Genomic DNA, 18674 nt, shown 5'->3' on the forward strand with positions numbered 1-18674 from the left:
TTAAGCCAGGATCCCACTATCCATAAAAAAGACCTCAAAGCCAGACTACTACCCATGGGGCTGACTCCATCCTCATTTAAATTTATTCTGATGTGGGTCTTGTGATTCGAAAATGGCTAAGGTCAGATCTAAGTCATATCCTTGGGCCGGGGGCTGCCTTTAGTGGCTGTTTCTGACATTATTCCCCATTGAGAGATTGATGATCTCTAGACTCTCTGACCCAAAGTTTATCTAGAGGAGAGACATCTAGGAACTTCAGTCTTCTGGTATGTCGCCGTACATCCATAAAGGTTTAAAAAATGCTCATGAGGAAGGTCCTGGGCAGAGCCTCAGACTGCTGGCTTGGAGGGCCCGAATTCAAAACTCAAAAGCCTTGCTTCATTTATAAAAGGAAGGGAGCCCCTAGTAGCATCCTACCTCTTAGGCGAATGGGAGGACCCAATGAGACCTCATTGGAAAAATGCAAAGTGCTCTTTCAATGGAAGTCAATGAATGCTTCTATTCTGGAGTCAGAAGGCCTGTGTGTGACACAGGCCTAGACACACACGGCTCCCTGGGTCTTGGTTTTCATTTATAAGGCTGGACTAAATGAGCTCCGAATCCTTCCAGCTCAAGTTATGATCTCAAAGAAGAGGTTGAGGATTCCTTAACACTTTATGAAAGGGTTGGATTGGCAGCTAATAGGTAGGAGACAGAAAAACTACAAAAACCTGACACAAGACGTCAAGGCACATCAAATCAGACAGTCAACAAGCCTTTATTAAGCGCCTACTATGAAACCAGGCACTGGGCTAAGGGCTGGGCATACAAAGAAAGGCAAAAACGCTGTCCTTGCCCACAAGGAGGCTCACATTCTAATGGGGAGGGGGAGGGCATGTAAAGAACTATGTACATACAAGAGTTATACAGAGTAGATGGACGGCAATCTCAAAGGGAAGGCACTAGTGTAGGGACAAACCGTCACAGGCTTCAAAAGTGCCAGACTGTTATTGTCTTAGCTATGCAGACCCCGATCATGTCACAGAACCCTGAGACACCAATGAAAGTTATTGCCATTTTCTCTATTTTCTAAGTGGGCAGAAAAATTAGGAGAATTGTTGTAGAATGAAGGCAAGATCAAAACATCAAAATAAACTTCTCGGTGCTTCAAAGAACTAAGCTTTATCTGAAGAACAACAAGTGGCCCTTTTTGGCCTGCAGTCACATAAACAGAGGGGCTGCTGGGAATTTATTTTTCTTAACTTACCTTCGAAGAAGTTAAACAGAGGTAGAAGCAAGTTAGTCTAGGAACCAAGTCTCTCCATCCCCCCAATTAAATACCCAAGAGCCCTCCACTGTTGGAATTCTATACTTTATTGTTTTTAATACAGTGATACAAATTATACAGGTTGGTTACAGAAGAGAAATTCTAGCAGTAGGTTATAGAATGAGGTACGTACTACTTATTTTGGTTCAATTAATTTCCAATAACCACAAAAGGAAGGCTCTAAGAAGCTAGGAAGACACAGAAAAAAGCCTGCCAACCTCACATAGTGAGAAAGTAACCCAAACTCCTCATGAGAACAAAGAATGCCCACTCTGGTACCAGACAGAAACACAACTTGGTCTGCAGTTTGGCCTGAACTCAATTGTCCTGTAACGACCACCCTATAGCCTCATGGATTCTAAGGGGCGAAGGGGATGTGGCAGCAAGGGGCTGGACTTTGCAATCAGACGACTTGGGGTTTGGTCCCAACTCTCCTCCCTGTGATCTTGGGAGGAATCCCTTCGTTACTCATGGGCCGGTTCCTTTTCTGTCAAGTGAGGCCGTTGGTCTAGGTCGGCTAGCCACGTCTCTAGGGTCCATCTAGCTCTGAGTCTATGATTTCCTTAAACTGGTCAGTCTCCATCCGAAAAGAAAATTGCTAACCACTCCGACTGTGGAAGGGAGGTAGCACTGACGGCCTTGCCCATCCACCCACGTACCACCCTTTCAGCACCTGGAGAAGTTCTATGCATCGGGTCAAACATATGGAGAGAAGAATTCTCTGGTCAGGTATTAACCAAGTCCGTGACACCCTCCAAGGTTTCATATCTTAGGACCTGGCTGTCTGTGTCTAGCACGGCCCTTAACTACAAACATAAGGAATGCACACGTCATTTTTGGTCCCGGGGCAACTTTCCCAATAGGGAGATGGGGAGACGGGGCAAAAAAAGACAGGGTGTAGTCCCGGGCCCAAAAGCGCCAGAGATGATCATCATCATGGCTATGCAGATCCCAATCATGTCATCAAAATTCGGAGGGATGTGCAAATATCAAATCGTAGAGGGGCCCTCAAGAATCCTGCACAGTGGACAAGATTCAGGCCCACCACACTTAAATTTAGCAGCTCGCAGAGTTAAAAAAAAAAAAAGAAAAATCAATCAGTGTCATTTGTGGCCAGAAGTCTAGGGTTCCCCTTCGTTGCCATTACGGCTTACAATTTAAGTAGTTCCTTCTTCACCCCAGGAGGTCCAATTGGTAAGATGGAAGTGTCCAACTTTTTAAAAATGCTTAAATAAAAATCTTTATCTTCTGTCTTAAGAATCAAAACAAAGTATCGATTCTAAGGCAAAGGAGCGGTAAGGGCTAGGCAATGGGGTTGTGACTTGCCCAGGGTCACACAGCCACACTTAAACCCAGGACCCTCCAGCAGACTCTATGTATCTGTATGCACTGAGCTACCCAGCTGCCCCACAACTGGCGTTTGAAAAGGGTACACACTAAACAAGCAACCGGAATTCCTATTGCTACTTAGCACAGACTAGCTGTGGTTCCAGAGTTGTTCCTTCCTCTCCAGGCATATGCATCAGACACTCCTTCCTTTCGCCTCCCTCATCGGGGCTCCCTACAGCTCACCTTCCACAGGAGCAGGTTGCTTTTGGAAGATAAAACTCGCTTCTAGGTGGACTCTTTAGCCATGGGCCAGGAAAGAGCTTAAAGGAACTTCCTGCTAGAGTTCAAGTCTGTTATTGCTCCAGAATAATACAACCAAAAAGTAAATGCCTGAAGAACACTAGGGAAGCCTCTGGGAGATGATGGGGTCTTCAGCCAAGCAGACAGTGCCAGCATAGAGTGTCTAAGACTTGTTCAAAGAACTCCAACCAACATCCCATTGCTCAGCAGGGCTTAAAATTCCGTTCAAGAGGGGCAAATCAGAATGAAGTGGCAACTACAATTTAATCTTTGCTGTCTTTAGAAACATCGGGGAGGGGGCAGCAGATAAAATCCTAAGAACAGGCACCTTTACCCCAAGACTGGTTCAGGTGCCACTTATTCTCAATGCAAAGCTCCGAGGAGAAACCATTGTACTCTAGTTTATACACAAGGAGTTTCCCCAAGTCAGAATTACCTACTTTATTGAAAACTTTTTGCATGAATTCCCTGTAACCCCCCGTGAGAAACACAAGCTATAGAAGCTGATTTCTCTCTATGGAGAAGAGTCTGAGGCTCAATAAGAAATCCTGGAAGAATAGGAAGACTTTGGATGACAGGAAGGCCTCAGCCTAAGTGACTTAGGAGACCAAGTAGTCCTTCCAGTCTCTTAATGTTCTACAGTTGACACGTAATTCTTCATCAGAGTTCTTTACCTTTTTCTAAAAGTCTCCCACTTAACACAGTAACCACACACAAGGGTTTTGGGTTATCAGACACTGGCTCCTGACTTGCTGACTTTGCATCTCGATGATGGCTATTTTCTAGTATTAACATGCCAATTCCTGGAACCAACCTTGTCAAAAAATCTAGGGGCTACTTCCTTACCAAGTAGTGATAGTGATAAGGCTGCTTTAAACAAACTCAAAATTGCCTATACCAGGGTGATCACGGGCCTCATTTTTATCCTGTCAATTAAACCAGGGGAGATTAAGATCAGATGACCCCAGAATTTGTTTCCCGACTCAGCCTAGGATCTTACTGTTAGAAAACAGAATCTATACCAAGGAAAGCAGATCTCACTAGGTCAGCATTAATCATGAGCCTTGGACTTCTGTTAAAAAGCTGAAACACCTTATCATTAGGGGAAACTAAGTTTTAGCTTTAATTAAGGCTGAGCAGACAACCAAGTTTAAAGGGTCTTTTCCCTTCTTCAAAACCAAAAACCGTTAAAAAACAAAGTTTCACTGCCATTTTCTTTTTTTTTCTAGGACCCAATCATTCAAAGGGGAAAAGAAAGCCTTTAACTTTCCCTGGAAAGCAAAGAAATGGGCAATAGAATAATGAGGGTGGGAGAATTTGTCAAGCTGTTTAGAAACAAACCCCTGTAGAAGTGAGCCAAATGAATCTTGTGCCTTGCAAGAATCAGGTGATGTCCCAGGTCCCTTGCTCTGATCCTCAGGCAGGCTATCAATTTTGAATATCCTAAGCATCTTTGTATAAGCAGCACTTTCTTAGTGCACCATACAATTCTACCTGCTTTCCACTAGGTTCCCCAACTAGAAGGTTTCTCAAAAGTTTCCTGTACCTGGCATTTGAATTAGGCCGAATATTCTTTACTCTGTCCTGGTTTAACAAATAAAGGGGGGGAACCACAATAGGATCGTCTCCTCCAGGAAGTCCAACAGGTTGCAAAAAACCTGGACCAATCACTGCTATGTTCTACTTTGCCCAGATCATGAAATTATGAGAATTCCCCAGATTTAGAAAAGGGTTCTTGTCATCTCTTCCCTGCTCCCCCTCCACCCCCATTTCCCAGCTCAGAGCTATTGCCAGACTACATCTGAGGGTTATGTTTCTGTCTGGTAGAAACAACTTCTTTTCCAACTTTAGAAAAACAAGGAACAGAGAGGGTGGACAAAAAGCTGAAATGAGATGTCAGCTCCGATTTAGTTGCTAGAGTTTTAATTCATTTCTCATTAAGGATTTTTGCCATTTTCCAATGTTAAGTCAAAATCACAGCAAACACTACAAATCATTTAAACTGGGTCTTCTCTTTCCAATAAAGAAGCTCATAGAAGTTTTAGCAACAAGTCATGGTGAGCAGTTGACAAACTGAGGGAGACTCATAAATAAAGACCAGCATTAAAAGATTACTTAAGGTTTTCTTTTATTTAAAAGATCATTCACAAAATACCATATCCATAAATTTACTTTCTGTCATGAAGCAGAATGGGTTAAGTGTTTGGAATTCCATTCTCACATTTAAAATGCATCTGGATTAACCAGAAGTTGAGATTTGTTGCTGCTGCTGTTCTTAATCTTTTCCACATTGAAGATGTAAGTAGGTCATCTGAAAGCATCCGTTTGGATTACAACCACACAATGCATGTCTTTCTTAAATTACGTGTTGGTGTTACACAAATGGTTTCTTATCTTAGGAGCAGAGAGTATGACAGGTGGAAGGAAGGAGGGAGGAAAGGAAGGAAGAAGCAGGAGAGAGGAGGAAGGGGTCCTGTAAATTGCTGTAACTCTGGAACAAAGATAATAGTAACTGAAGCCAGGAATCGGGAGTCAACAACACTGCTGCTATCCAAGCATAACTGACCTAAGAGGCCAAGGTTTCCAAGAAACCCTGACAATTCTGGCTTCTTTCTAGATACTGGTTAGCCCCCAAATGGTCTCAGTCCCCAACCTTAGAGCTTTATCTTTGACTTTCCTGAAGATTTTGCCAGTGAAAAGTAAACTCTCCCCTGAGGAGCCTTCAGGCTCGAAGAGGCACGGGGCTTCAACTTTAGAGCTACCCATGAAATGCTTCCAGGTTCTTGACGAATATGAATGAGACCCAACATCGCCAGATCCTAGGGTCAGCTCTGGTGACTCATTTTAACAATGGTGATGGGAAGCACAGCATCTCACTATGGACTATTCATTTACACTTGAGGACAAAGAAATACTGGGGCTGGATGCAAACTATGTGGCCAAGGAGAGTAAGTTCTACATTCCTTCCAACACAACACAAAGTCAACGTTATCTGCATAAACCTGCATTTAAAAGTTACTTACCAAACATGTCAAACTAAAAAAAGTGGGTAATTTTTTAAAAAGCAAAGACTCATCGAGCATTTTTTAGGTTTGAATAGGCACAGATATGCACCGCTGTGCTGCATCCCAGGTGAGATAAAGACAAGATTGCAGTTTGCAGTAAGAGTTAAATGAACACAGCCCTCGGATCTGCCTGATAAAAGAAGTACACTAGTTGGGATTTGGGTTTGGGCAGAGCTATGATCCACAGACCTGTGGGAGTGAAGCCAATTGCTTCTCTAAGTGAATAACCATTCTCCACCATAAATTTCACAACACTATACATTTTCTATATAGATAAGCTATACTTTAAAATTGGAGCCTATTCTGCTTTAGCATATTTGTTTAGGGAGAGGAATTGGGGGTGGGGGTGCAAGGTAAAGAAAACTACCTGTGAACTGGTTGGAAGGACTACGCCAGTGTTTGATCCCTAGCCTTAGAGAAGGCGGCCAATTCTCCATGTAGGTCGGGGAACAGGTGGTCCAACCTGTTGGGGAATTCTTTCCTATTTCCTCTTTGGAGCCACAGCAACCCAGAACGAAACATGCAGGTCAGAAGAGAAGTGAGGGAAATCCAAAGGAAACGATATTGGAGTTTTAACAAAGTCTAACCAGTGTTTCTAAAGTAAAACAGAAAAAGCTAAGGAGGGAAATGGAGCAGCACACCTCATCCCCAGAACTCCCACCCTCACTGATGACGGCAGCTTTCATTCATCTGCAAGAGACCCCGTGCTGCAAAGATGAAGAGGAGAACAGGGAGGGAGGACCAAGGCGGTGGGGGAAAACAGCACAAAACAGGCACTAGATACAGCAAAGCCAAGAACGTACTAAAAACCACTTGTTAACAGCTGACATGCATTCACAAGCTCTGTGTTTTCAGTTTCAAGAGAGGAGGAGGACAAACTGTCAGGTGGCAGGAATGGTAACTGCAGGGCTGACGTCCAGAGCAATGAACTCTGCTGCTGTCTCACTCAATAACTCTCCCCCCATTCCCTCCCGACCTTGAGCTCATTCCTGCTCTTTGTGAACCACTTCCTCTCGGGGCCTGGCTCCGCCGAAGATAGCCGAGTTGGGATTGGCTACTTGATTGAGGGGGGTAGCAACTGTTCGAGGTTTAAGCTGAAGTCGGGGCCTCTGTGCTCTTTCCTCTGGAAAAATAAAGAAAACAGCATTTATAAAGCATGACCCCTGGCCAGGAAGGTGACTGCACACCAGCCTGGTGCAAGGTCATGTCACCTACGGTCAAATCTACGGGTCCCGAGGTGGCCCTGCTGGTCCCACTACTGAGCAAACTCTTCCATGTGACTAGGGGGTGACCCTTGTCTTAAGAGCTATACGTGTTAGGAAGATTCGAACAATGCAGGGTTTGCCATCGGCACACAAGCATCATACCTTCTGTTGGTTCTCTGAAATCCATTGAAGAGCCCCGAAGGGGAGGCCCATCTCTAAAGCGACTCCCCATTGGGGGACCACCCGTTCGCCGGTCACCAGGGCGACTGCCTCCACCCCTGCCTCCTAAGAAGTCATCCTTGAAGCCTGGAGAAGGGAGGGAGAGGAATGGCTGCTTAGATTCAGCAGAGCATTCTAAGAGCATCTCTACTAAGTCTGTATGTGTTCATCTGTGTCTCTAAATTGTATTCAGAGATTGGGGGTGGGTCTAGAGAAGTCTCAAATAAAGGGAACTAACTGGCTTTCACCCACAAAGTCAGCAGTCCTGGTGACCTGTTGTGGGCCCAAACGCAAACATAAGAGGATTTCCACAGGCTGTACGTTGCCTTAGAAAACCACAAAGGAGCACTTTTATTTCTATTATCTTGTAAAACCTCCAAACACATCTTAATGACCAGGTCCAAGCGTTCTTTATCTACTAGGTCCATCCACATGACCCATCCAGAGCTCAAAGAATAGGAGTACCAAAGGCAACCTGGTAAGAGATCAAGGGAACTCCAGCTCTGTTGTTTCTCCAGAAGTAAAAACTTTACACTTCTTTACTTAAGCTGCTGCAATCAAATAACCAATGTGAGGGCACCTAGGTAGCTCTGTGGATACAGAACCAAACCAGAAGGTCCTGGGTTCAAATTTGATACTTCCCAGCTGTGTTGTCTGTTTCTGGACAAGTCACTTAACTCCAACTGCCTAACCTTACTGCTCTTCTGCCTTGAAACTAATAATTAATACTGATTCCAAAGCAGAAGGTATATAAATATAAATAAAATAAATTTTAATAAAATTTTCAAAAGTAAATAAAAAGTTTCTTCCAATTACTGACTCTACTCTGCCTGTCTCATCACACATTTGTGTGCAAAGGGCTGGGTTATATGAAGCTCCCTGCTGTCCCTGCCTGCCCTCCCATAGCCTACAGCTCAAGAGAAGCAACAGTGGGAAATGGAACTAGGAGAGGTCCCAGACAGGGTTTACTAAACCTCAAAAAGAAAGGGTAACTAGAAAACGGACTTGAGAAAAGTCAACTGAAAAATTAAAACTTTACCACAAAGCCTCAAGTGACATTCCCTCTGTGCTTGGGGTAAAACTTTAGAAGCCATTCTGAAGTCGAAGAGTATTGCATAGGCTTATGGATCCAGAAAACAAACCCCTTTCCTTTGATCAGGAATGTGTGGACAAATGGCAAAATTGCTGGGCAAAACATTGCATTTCTAGGTTTTTTTGTTATGTAGATTGAGTAGGGCACCTCATGCTTTTCTCACAAAAAGCCTAGCTATTGAAAGCCATGGAACTCATTTAGAGATGATGCTACATTACAACCGTCACTTTTTTTTTCCCTGAACAACATTGTGGCTGTGAGGTTTCAGTAGAAATCAAGTTCTTTCTATCAGTCAAATATCAAGTGCTTCCTATGTGGAAGATAATGTGCTAAGAGACACATAATGCTCCTTGAAATTTCTTGTCACAAAACCACCATCAATATACACAGATCAAATGTCATTAAAAACACCTCGCCCCCCAAATCAACATGTCTTCAATTTTTAGCAAAATTATTTAGGAAACATGGTATGAAAAGCTTTCTCCTTGTCACAAAGCATCCTCAGGGGAACACTTTATCACCTTCCCCTTGAGCTCTTCTAGACCAAGAACAAAACCCTACCCCACTCGCTGTGGCCTTGGTGAACAGGAAGAACCAAATGGCACCCTGAAGTCAGTCACTGTGTACCCTTTACAGGAGCAAGAGTGACCTCCAGAGACATCTCTTCTTTGACAAGATTATGAAAACTCTAAGAGGCTGGTGAGCTTTTCTTTAATTTCTAGCCTAATCCTATGATGGATTATGTGCAGGGAACATTAGTGAACAACTCTAGAAAGAGCATCAGTGAACATAAAAAAGCAAGCAGGGCTTCACCAAGGGCTGTTCATTCATGCCATTATTATTAATGCTGTTGTTGGACAGCTACTACACTAGATAATCAGAGACGTGCAGGAGATTTCGGTTTTTAGCAAAACATTTCCCCAAAACATGTTACTCTTTGGGGAACAAGAACAGTGTAGGTTAGATAACTGGAACAGTCAAGTGGATCTGGAACTTGGAAATCATCCAGTGAAATGCTGAAGGAAATCTGAATTTGGACCTCAATGACGTTAATAAAGGTATAGTAAATGTTCAGTAGAAACAAAGCTAAAAGACCTAGTTAACAGACCATCTACTAAGAAATTATGGGTGAGAGGACAAAATTAAAAATAATAAGATGAAATAAATGCAAAATCTTGGGTTAAAAAAAAAAAGGATCACAAGTTAGAGGAGGAAGGAATGGTTAGAAAGCAGATTACTTGAAGATCTGCGATGGATCTGAAGGGATAGAAATTCAGACAATAGTCTGAAACACAACCATCCAAAAAAGTAACTGGGAGGTGTGATGGGGAGGTGATGCTCCTGCTGTTCTTAATTCCAGACAGGCCAAATGTGGGCTATTTTGCTTATTTGGGAATACATGACATTTAAAAAAAAAAATTTTTTTTTAAACCCTTACCTTCTGTCTTGGAGTCAATACTGTGTATTGGTTCCAAGGCAGAAGAATGATATGGACTAGGCAATGGGGGTTAAGTGACTTGCCCAGGGTCACACAGATAGGAAGTGGCTGAGGCCAGATTTGAACCCAGGACCTCCTGTCTCTAGGCCTAGCTCTCAATCCACTGAGCCACCCAGCTGGCCCCGATACATTACATTTTTTAAAAACCTCACCTTAGAGGTCTTAGAAGGGAGGTTTATCTGAGCAAGAGGTCTCTATCACTATGGCATTTCTGCCATTCTCTACTATCCTTAAGCAGTCAAATTTGGAGAAGCTCAGCCCTGTTGTATGTTTCAGAGACTAGCAGGAAATGGAGGTTGATTTGGTTTTAATCCTTGAAATTATTCAGCCCTTTACTTTCAGGAGGAGCAGATATAACTTGATTTATTTGAAAACCAACAATTTTGTTAACTGCCTCCTGAGAACTACAAGTACTTGCTCCAGATGAGTTCTGAAAAAGGCTGTGTGTGGGCATGGGGCGTCCGGACCTCCTTCACCATGATGGAGCCTGCTAGTCATCTCCCCCACCCCCTTATCTCAAGGAATCAAGGACAGGTGACCATTATGGATTGACAAGCTTCTCACAGGACACTGAGTAATGAGCCACTGATATAATGGCAATAGCTTAAGTGTAAGGATTTAAAGCCAATACCAGAATTAAAGTCATCCCGGGAATCCCATCCGCCTCTGGATTCTCGAGAGCCACCCATTCCTGAGGAGAGACAAAGAGACAATTGGAGAGAAGGGCTACCTCTAGGTTTTTTGCCCTAAATGAGAGGAAGAAGTTATTTAAGAGTAGTAAAACTTTTAAAATAGGAACAAATGTACAAAAGCCCTAAAACTGAATGCCAACTTATAACTCCAAGGACCAGGCTTGGCCATTCACTTCCTATTTCCAGGAAACAGTCAAAATGTCTTTCCTTCCTCCCTTTCTTGGGAGACTTGAGGAGGTTTGGGGGTTGGAGATCTCTGCATTAACATTGGCAGACTTCATTTGTGTGGCCATTAGTTTTGCTGAGCTGCCCTTTTCTGTCACAAGGGGAGACACACATCTGGAAACAAAGGTGATTGGTATAAAAAACAAAAAATGACAAACTCCTTTCTAAAAACAGGAGGGGATGAAGGAGATGCTCCAGGCTTGGCTAGCCTAGTTCTCAGACCACAAAGTCTATGATGTCAGGCTCAAGCCTTTCTGGGTTGGCAGGACTCCCTTCAACTGTAGAGACTGGTCAGCTAAGAAGGAAGACTTGTCCATGCTCATTTTTCACAGCTCTCAATCTGCTGCACACTACCTAGGGGTCAGGCTGAGTTGACTTCTCCCCATCCCATTTAACCATACCATTCTGCCAAATCCCACCCTCAGCCTCCACCCCTCTGAGTAGAATCATGAATTCCAAACCTCTATTTAAGCAGAGAACCTAGCTAAGATATCTTCTCTTCCCTCACTTAAAGCTCGCACCCTACTTGGAAACTTCTCTCCCCAGTACTGTCTTCTTTCATTAGACTGTAAGCTCTCGAGGGCAAGGTTTTTTTTTTTTTTTTTTGGGGGGGGGGGGGGGGGTACTTTTATCTCCAAAGCTTAGCATTTCCTGGCATGGAGTTTAGTTCTTAATATTTATTCATTGAGCAAGAAGACCTCAATCCATACTTTTATGTTATGAAAGCTCATGAATCAGCATTAAAATGCCTCCACAGACTACAAATACTCTGGGCTCTGTGTATGAAATAATCACCTCTGTCATCTGGTCCACCTTTCCTGAATCCAAAGCCACCTTTATCTTGTTTTCTACCTTCAGCAATGTCCACTCGAAGCGATCGATCACCCAACAGCTAGTTATGAGGAAAAACAGTGTAAATAAACTCAAGAAGAAAAAGGACTAGAAAACAAACCTGACAGGAATTAACATGAAAATATACTTACCGCACCATCATAGGTCAAAGCTTCCTTAAGGGAATCCACCTCATCAAATTCTACATAGCAAAATCCTGCAAGAGAAATTCCCAGATTTTACCAATATTCATAGGTTAAGGCTGGGAGGAAAGCTGAACCTCTTTTCATCTTATAATGACTTAAAAATTCCAATCCTCTACAAGCAGCTTGATGCCCCCCAAAACTTTTCCATGGCTAATATGCAAAGTTTTGTGTGATCATTTCACATATATAACTGATACCACATGGCTTGCCTTCTCAGTGGGTGAGGGAGAGGCCAGAAGAAAAAGATCCAGAACTCAAAGAAAAATCTTAATTAAAAATCTACATTTCCTCACATTGACAGTTTTGGCACTATTATATTCCAGCTTTAAGATAAGAACAGAATCGGCTTATTTTAGGGTTATAATGCATTTGCCTGTTTGCTCTTTACACGGAGACTCAAGTCTTGAGTGGCAAAACTGAATAAAAACTGGTATAGCCCCTGTCTATTAAGCTAGGAAAATAAAGAATTTATCATAGAGAATTTGCAGAGAGCACCCTGTCACCACTCCCACCTACCTTATGAGAAAGTTCAACATAGCTTATTTTGTATCTGACTAATTATTGCCAATTCGATCTTCTTCTAGGTTCTAGTTAAAACTTTCAGAAAATATTACCTCCCAAATGAACAGTGACAGCATTGCTTGTAATTGCAGAGAACTGGAAATGACCTATGTGTCTAATAGTAGGAAAATGGCCGAATTGTGGTTTAAAGGCTGCTCTACTAGGTTTGAATTCTGCCTCCAACAGACGAGTGGTATGACCATCAGAAAACATTTAAGCTACTCTTTACTGTAAAATGAGACACCAGACACAATACTTATAAACCCTAAAATGCACTGTAAGAAGCAGCTGCTATTGTTATGAGGCTTATCTACTTTCAACAGTCCATTTCAACAGATGGCAAGCAAATGCTCTATAGCGTAGTAGGTTGTGAGATTATGACCAAAAAGACAAAAAAAAATCTGTCTATTTTATCATTCCTTCCTATTATGTATGTGTGTGGGTGTGAATCTATCCATCTAGCAAGCATGGTGTGAAGGGATCCTATTACCCAGGATTCAGAGGAAGGTCCAAAAGTTATCTTCGAGGCTCCGAGGACTGTGGCATACAGGAGGAATAAAACTAGTTCTGCGTGGTCAACTCAGTAAGGGCAAAGGGAGAAGCTATGGGTACAAGTTGAAGAGAAATACATAAAAGCCTGATGAAAAACTTCCAAACAATTAGAGTTGCCCTAAAGTAGAATGGTCTCCCTCTTCCTAGAGGTCTTCAAGTCAAGGTGAGATAACCATTTGCTGGTGATTCTGGTGAAGAATGGGCCGCTCTGTCTGGGAATGAGGCATTGGAAGGGGAACTCAGTGGAGGCTGGACTACCAAAGGGAGACTCAATTCAATAAGCACATGGTTCATGGCTAGTGTGGGCCATGTACCAGGTGTCAGGCCAATTCTGAATATACCTATTTAAAAAAGGAAATAAAACTTGTCCTCAAAGAGTTTACATTCTGCTGGTGGAGAGGCATGTGTACAGATTAGGAAAACAGGGACTGTCCAAGGAAGTACAAAGTAATCTCAGGGAAGTACAGTGGCCTTTCAAGCTAGTTTCGATATTGTAAGAGACTAGAGACCTTTCTAAGCAAGGGGAAGAGATGGAGGCAAAACAGCTAATGTCATAGAAGCAAAAGCAATCACACTCTGTTTGGCAGGAATGGAGAATGTGAAATAAAGTACCCAATAGATGGAAGCCAGATGAAAGGTTTTAAATACTAGAGGAATATTTTATCCTACAGACAATAGGGAATCATTTAGGCTTCTAGAGCAAGTACAGTGCTTTAGGAATACTAATTTAGCAGCTGTGGGGAGGACATTACTGGTGGGGTTAAAAGTTGTTGAAAAATGAGATGTGAAAAAGGAGGAACAATGAAAAGGAGAAGAGATAAGGACAGCTCCAGGACAGGGGATCCAACTGAATTTGTGAAGTTTTGGGCTGCTTTCAAAAAAGACAAAGGAGGAGAGGAAAACCTGGGCCTGTGGGCTAAAGGGGGAGGGTAGCACCCTCTATCAAAAGTCATCTAGAAAAGGGATTAGAGCAGTTCTGCTTCAGAAAACAGAAGTCACAGAGTCAGATTTTGGTTCAACATAAATAGGCACGGCTCTCTAACAATCAGGACCACCCCTCCTAATGGGATGGCCTGTTTTCAAACAGGTTGGAGCACGGAATAACAAAGATGACTGCTTTGGGGATGGGCTGTCCTTTCCTTTGGGGCTCTATGCTACAACATGATACTTTGTAGAATATATATATATTCACACATACACACACACACACACACACACACACACACACACACACACACACACACACAAGCTATACAAACTGTTCTGAATACAATAACTTTTAAAACTATAAATATATATTGGTAACAAGCATCAATACAAGCCAACAAGTATTTAGGATGAGGAAACCAGGAAAAGGCCTCCTGCAGAAGGTGGTATCTAAGTTGAGTCTTAAAGGAAATCAGAAAATCTAAGAGGAGAAAGTACAGAGGGAGAGGGGGAGGGGGGGGGAAGAGGGGGAGGGGGGGAGAGGGAGAGAAGAGAGAGAAAATATTCCAGGCACAGAGGGCAGATGGAGGGTCCTGTGTATAAGGTGCTTTGAAAATTATTTCAATATATTAATTTCAATGGATAAAATGCCTTCATTTTTCAAGGACTCCCTCAAGTGCTCACCAAGATCTTCTGTTTATCTGTTCATTTCCTAAGCATCTTTCCAGATCGATTTCTCTCCACTCTTCAGATCCCCTTTATTCATTACACTATTCCCTGACATCAATGTACTGCCATCTCAGTTGTGCTACTGCTTCCAGTTGTTTGCAATGCTGCTATAAAGGTCTTGGCACAGGTACTGGTTGCATTTTGGATAATGCTCCATCAAGGCAACCTGCCTAAAATGCTCTCTGATTCCTTATCACTTTTCCAGGTCTATTTTCGTGGCTATGCAGCATTCAGGAATAACCTGTTAAGTTCTCCAACACGGGGCCACTAGTGGTTATATAGATATTAAGACACTAGTTACCTAATACCTTTTTAGTCTTGTTTCCCTCAAACCAACCCCTACAGATAATCCACTGCAAAGTTAGGGAGAAAATGCCCCTTTCTTTGTCCTCAGTACCCCAAAACTGTAGGGTTGGATGTCATGCCTGGAAAGGGGGAACCCAGTCCCAGATCCTGAAGTTGTACTGGACTTCAGATGAACCTAACTGGACGACCTTGAAGGCAGGATTGTACCTACATCATTTACCTGCAAAGTTTCACTCTCTAAAGTGTTGATTTAAGATTGCTACATAAGTCAAACCTGAGCCAATATTTAGATGGGCCCAAACACCATGGCTATAATTTTTTTTTAACAAATACTTAAATAGCTACAATCAAGCTAGGTCCTCAAATCACACATATCTAAGTCACAAAAAACAAAACATACTTTCAGGCTTACAGAACTCTGGCAGAACTCTTACAGAACTAAATATGATTTCTGAATAACTTAACAAAGATGTCACCTTAATTTGTGCTCCTTCAAAATATCTGGGAAAATGTGGCACAACCTGGTTTCAGAACTCACCTTTAAATTTGTCCGTTTCTTTATCTCTGACTAGTCGTACGCTCCTTACGCTGAGATCCTTGAAGATCGCGTCTATGTCTCCCTGAACAGTATTAAAAGGCAGGTTTCCTACGTAGGCCGTGTAAGGGGGCTCTGTTGGCAGCTCCTTCTGACTCCGGGAACCATGGCCACCAGCACTACCGCGGGACCTGAGAAAGCAAAGATAAGCTAAGAACCATGCCTACTCTTGCCTATAGAACAGGGTCAGAAATTGTGCCTTCCACTTAGCCATGCTAAAGAGATTCACAATCAGAAGGGACCTTAGATACAGACCCCTCCTCCTCATTTTAAAGATAAGGAACCTGAGCTCCCTCCCCCAAATTGAAGTGACTTGGCCAGGGTAATAAAACTAAGTGTCTGAGGTGAGATCAGCTCAAGTCTTCCCAAGTCTACTCTACCTACTATTCCAACTTGGCATCATTTTGAAACTCATTCTCTGTTAATCTGACTACACCTCAACAACTGAAACTGTGTGTATTAAATATGCCATAACAAAACTACATACACAATTCAGTCAAATTCCTACCTAATAAGCCAGTATTCTTTTGTCAATCTAAATAACCCTGGCATAGACTAGTTAAAGACTAATTCAAGGTGAAAGGCTGCAGGTTAGTACAAGGGCTGCTGCTCAGCTCTGCTCACAAGCTCAGAGATGGAAGGAACAATCTAACTGTCCTTCTCTAATACAAATATTAATATTTTTTAAAAAAGGATCTTGCTGTTTGAAAAAATACACAGTGGGGCAGTTGGGTGGCTCAGGGGATTGAGATCCAGGCCCAGAGATGGGAGGTCCTGGGTTGAAATCTGGCCTCAAACACTTCCTAGTTGTGTGACCCTGGGCAAGTCACTTGACTCCCATTGCCTAGCCCTTACCACTCTTCGGCCTTAGAACCAATACACAGTATTGTTAAAAGTTTATTGTGTCAAGGTGAGGGTTAAAAACAAAACTAACAAAAAAGTACTATATAACCTATATCAGACTATATACCACTCTAGGGGAAAGGAGAAAAATCTGAATCCTAAAATGTTACTAAACAATTGTTAAAAATTGTTTCTATATGCAGCTGAAAAAAAAAAAAAAGTACTGGGGTCTTTGTCTGGCCAAGGGCAGGCTCACTAGAATCTAATCCCATCAGAGTGCTTAGAGGGCACTAATCTAGCTCAGTTTACCTCCAGGGGGGAAGAACCAGGAAAAATGGCAAAGAATGAAGCAGCAAAAGCTTCCCCATAAGAATGGCCACACACTCAACCACCCCAATTTAAAGGGAAGACTGACTACTTCTCAAGGTTGTTACAAAGGTGTTTTGATAACCAGAGAAGGGATATATTTAGAAATAATGATATAAGAATGGTATCCATGAAAATAGAATAAAAAACTTTTAAAAGACTGTAAATAGTCTAGAATGAAGAACACCAAAAGTCTTCTGCTACTCCCTAGTGGGTACCTATTTAGGATGCCTGAGAAACACAAACTCAAAATTTAAAAACAAAACAACACAAAAAAGGGCCATATACTGCTTCTATCTGCTGACCAGTTAGTTGCTCTCCCAGGCCTCCTTCACCACCTTCCCTCCCATTACCTCAACAGCCAAGAAACTCAGAACAGTTCAGTAAAAGGAACTCTAAAGGGTTGGTCATTTGAGTTCAATATTAAACCTGTGATTCTGTACTTGGCCAGGGCTGCTTTCTAAATACCACACTGGGCTCTGCATTGAGTAGGTGTAGGTGTAACAAAGCAGAATGGCCTAAAACTAAACCTAAAGCTTTTATTCCACTGGCATAATAGCCACTTAAGCCTCAATCAAGGGCAACCCACAAGATTTTCCATTATCTACCGCATGGACTAATTAGAATCACAAAGACATCAGATAATACATATTAATATAATTAGTAAGACAAAAACTGTTATTTTTATGTAATTTTATGGTTCCTAATGTGCTTAAAAATGTAGATATGGTCTTCACAACCTCTGGAAGGAGATGTTATCTATCCCATTTTACTCATGAGGAAACTGAGGCAAAGAAATGCTGGTAAGTCATGCCATGACTATTAAATATCTAAGCCATGATTTGAACATGGTATCAAGTCAGACCTTTATTCATTCTACCTCTCAGTCCTGATCTGGGATTACATTGGTTTAGGAACTTCCACTGAAGAAAATTTCCAAGCAGATTAGAAATTGTTTTCTCTCTTACAGGCCTTAAACGGTTGCTTGAGGCACTAAGGTGAACAGGGGTAGGACTCAAAGCCAGGGTTTCCAGATTTTACTACCAAATTCATTCAACTACATTCATTTATTTCTATAGACCATGATAATACAGTTATCAAATTCTATCCATACAACTAAGGAGCTTATTACCCTGCTTGCAAAAAGGCATCTGATTTAAGTATAAAGGTTTTCTTCAACTTATAAGCTAAAATGATTTTTTAAAAAAGCATTTATAGCAGACTTGAGATATGTCAAGGCAAGCACACATTAACAAAACTACATAAGCATCTGTTCTTAAGTGAATCCTTCATCCCATGAAATGTATTACTTTCACAATTAATATCACTCACAAACATATCACATCTCATCCTGTTAATAACTCTTGTTCACATCTTTCTACCACACATGCAAGAGACACACATTTTTAAATGTTTTCACATACAGAAGGAATAACCTGCCTTTTTTTTCCTTTCAAAAAGAATGGTTCACATTTCAAGCAATGTCTGGAAAGGCAGTTAGGCAGTGCTAAGGAAATCTATCTTGGTGTTGTTTTTGTGTTGCTATTTTATTTATTTCTATTAAGGACAACTCACTTGAAAGACAAGCTCCCAGAAGCATGAATGACAGTATTTATGAAAGGGAAACTAACACTCGTCTATGTTTTCATCAAAAGGTTCTAATTAAGAACTGGAAAGACCAATATGAACTGATGTACAGTGAAATAAGCAGAACCAGGAGAAAATTATATACAAAAATTGCCAACACTGTGGGACAATCAAATGTGATTGACTGACTTTGCTACTAAAAGCACTGCAATGTTCCAGGACATTTCTGAGGGACTTAT

The 18674-nt window shown here is 42.0% G+C and overlaps 1 protein-coding gene across 2 annotated transcripts in view; it reads right to left on the minus strand.

The window, feature by feature from the left end:
- Positions 1–1335: 1335 nt before the first annotated feature.
- EIF4H (eukaryotic translation initiation factor 4H) overlaps positions 1336–18674 on the minus strand; it is a 40025-nt gene continuing 22686 nt past the window's right edge. For both annotated transcript variants that reach the window (XM_007486021.3, XM_007486020.3), the window contains 6 exons: positions 15583–15770; positions 11916–11980; positions 11728–11824; positions 10647–10706; positions 7368–7511; positions 1336–7123 (listed from right to left, as the gene is read on the minus strand). In XM_007486021.3, the coding sequence (XP_007486083.1) occupies positions 6984–7123; positions 7368–7511; positions 10647–10706; positions 11728–11824; positions 11916–11980; positions 15583–15770 (694 nt within the window). In that variant the 3' untranslated portion in view covers positions 1336–6983. The remainder of the gene's footprint in view (positions 7124–7367; positions 7512–10646; positions 10707–11727; positions 11825–11915; positions 11981–15582; positions 15771–18674) is intronic.

The sequence above is a fragment of the Monodelphis domestica genome, chromosome 2 (assembly GCF_027887165.1).
Source record: "Monodelphis domestica isolate mMonDom1 chromosome 2, mMonDom1.pri, whole genome shotgun sequence".
Classification (NCBI taxonomy): domain Eukaryota; kingdom Metazoa; phylum Chordata; class Mammalia; order Didelphimorphia; family Didelphidae; genus Monodelphis; species Monodelphis domestica.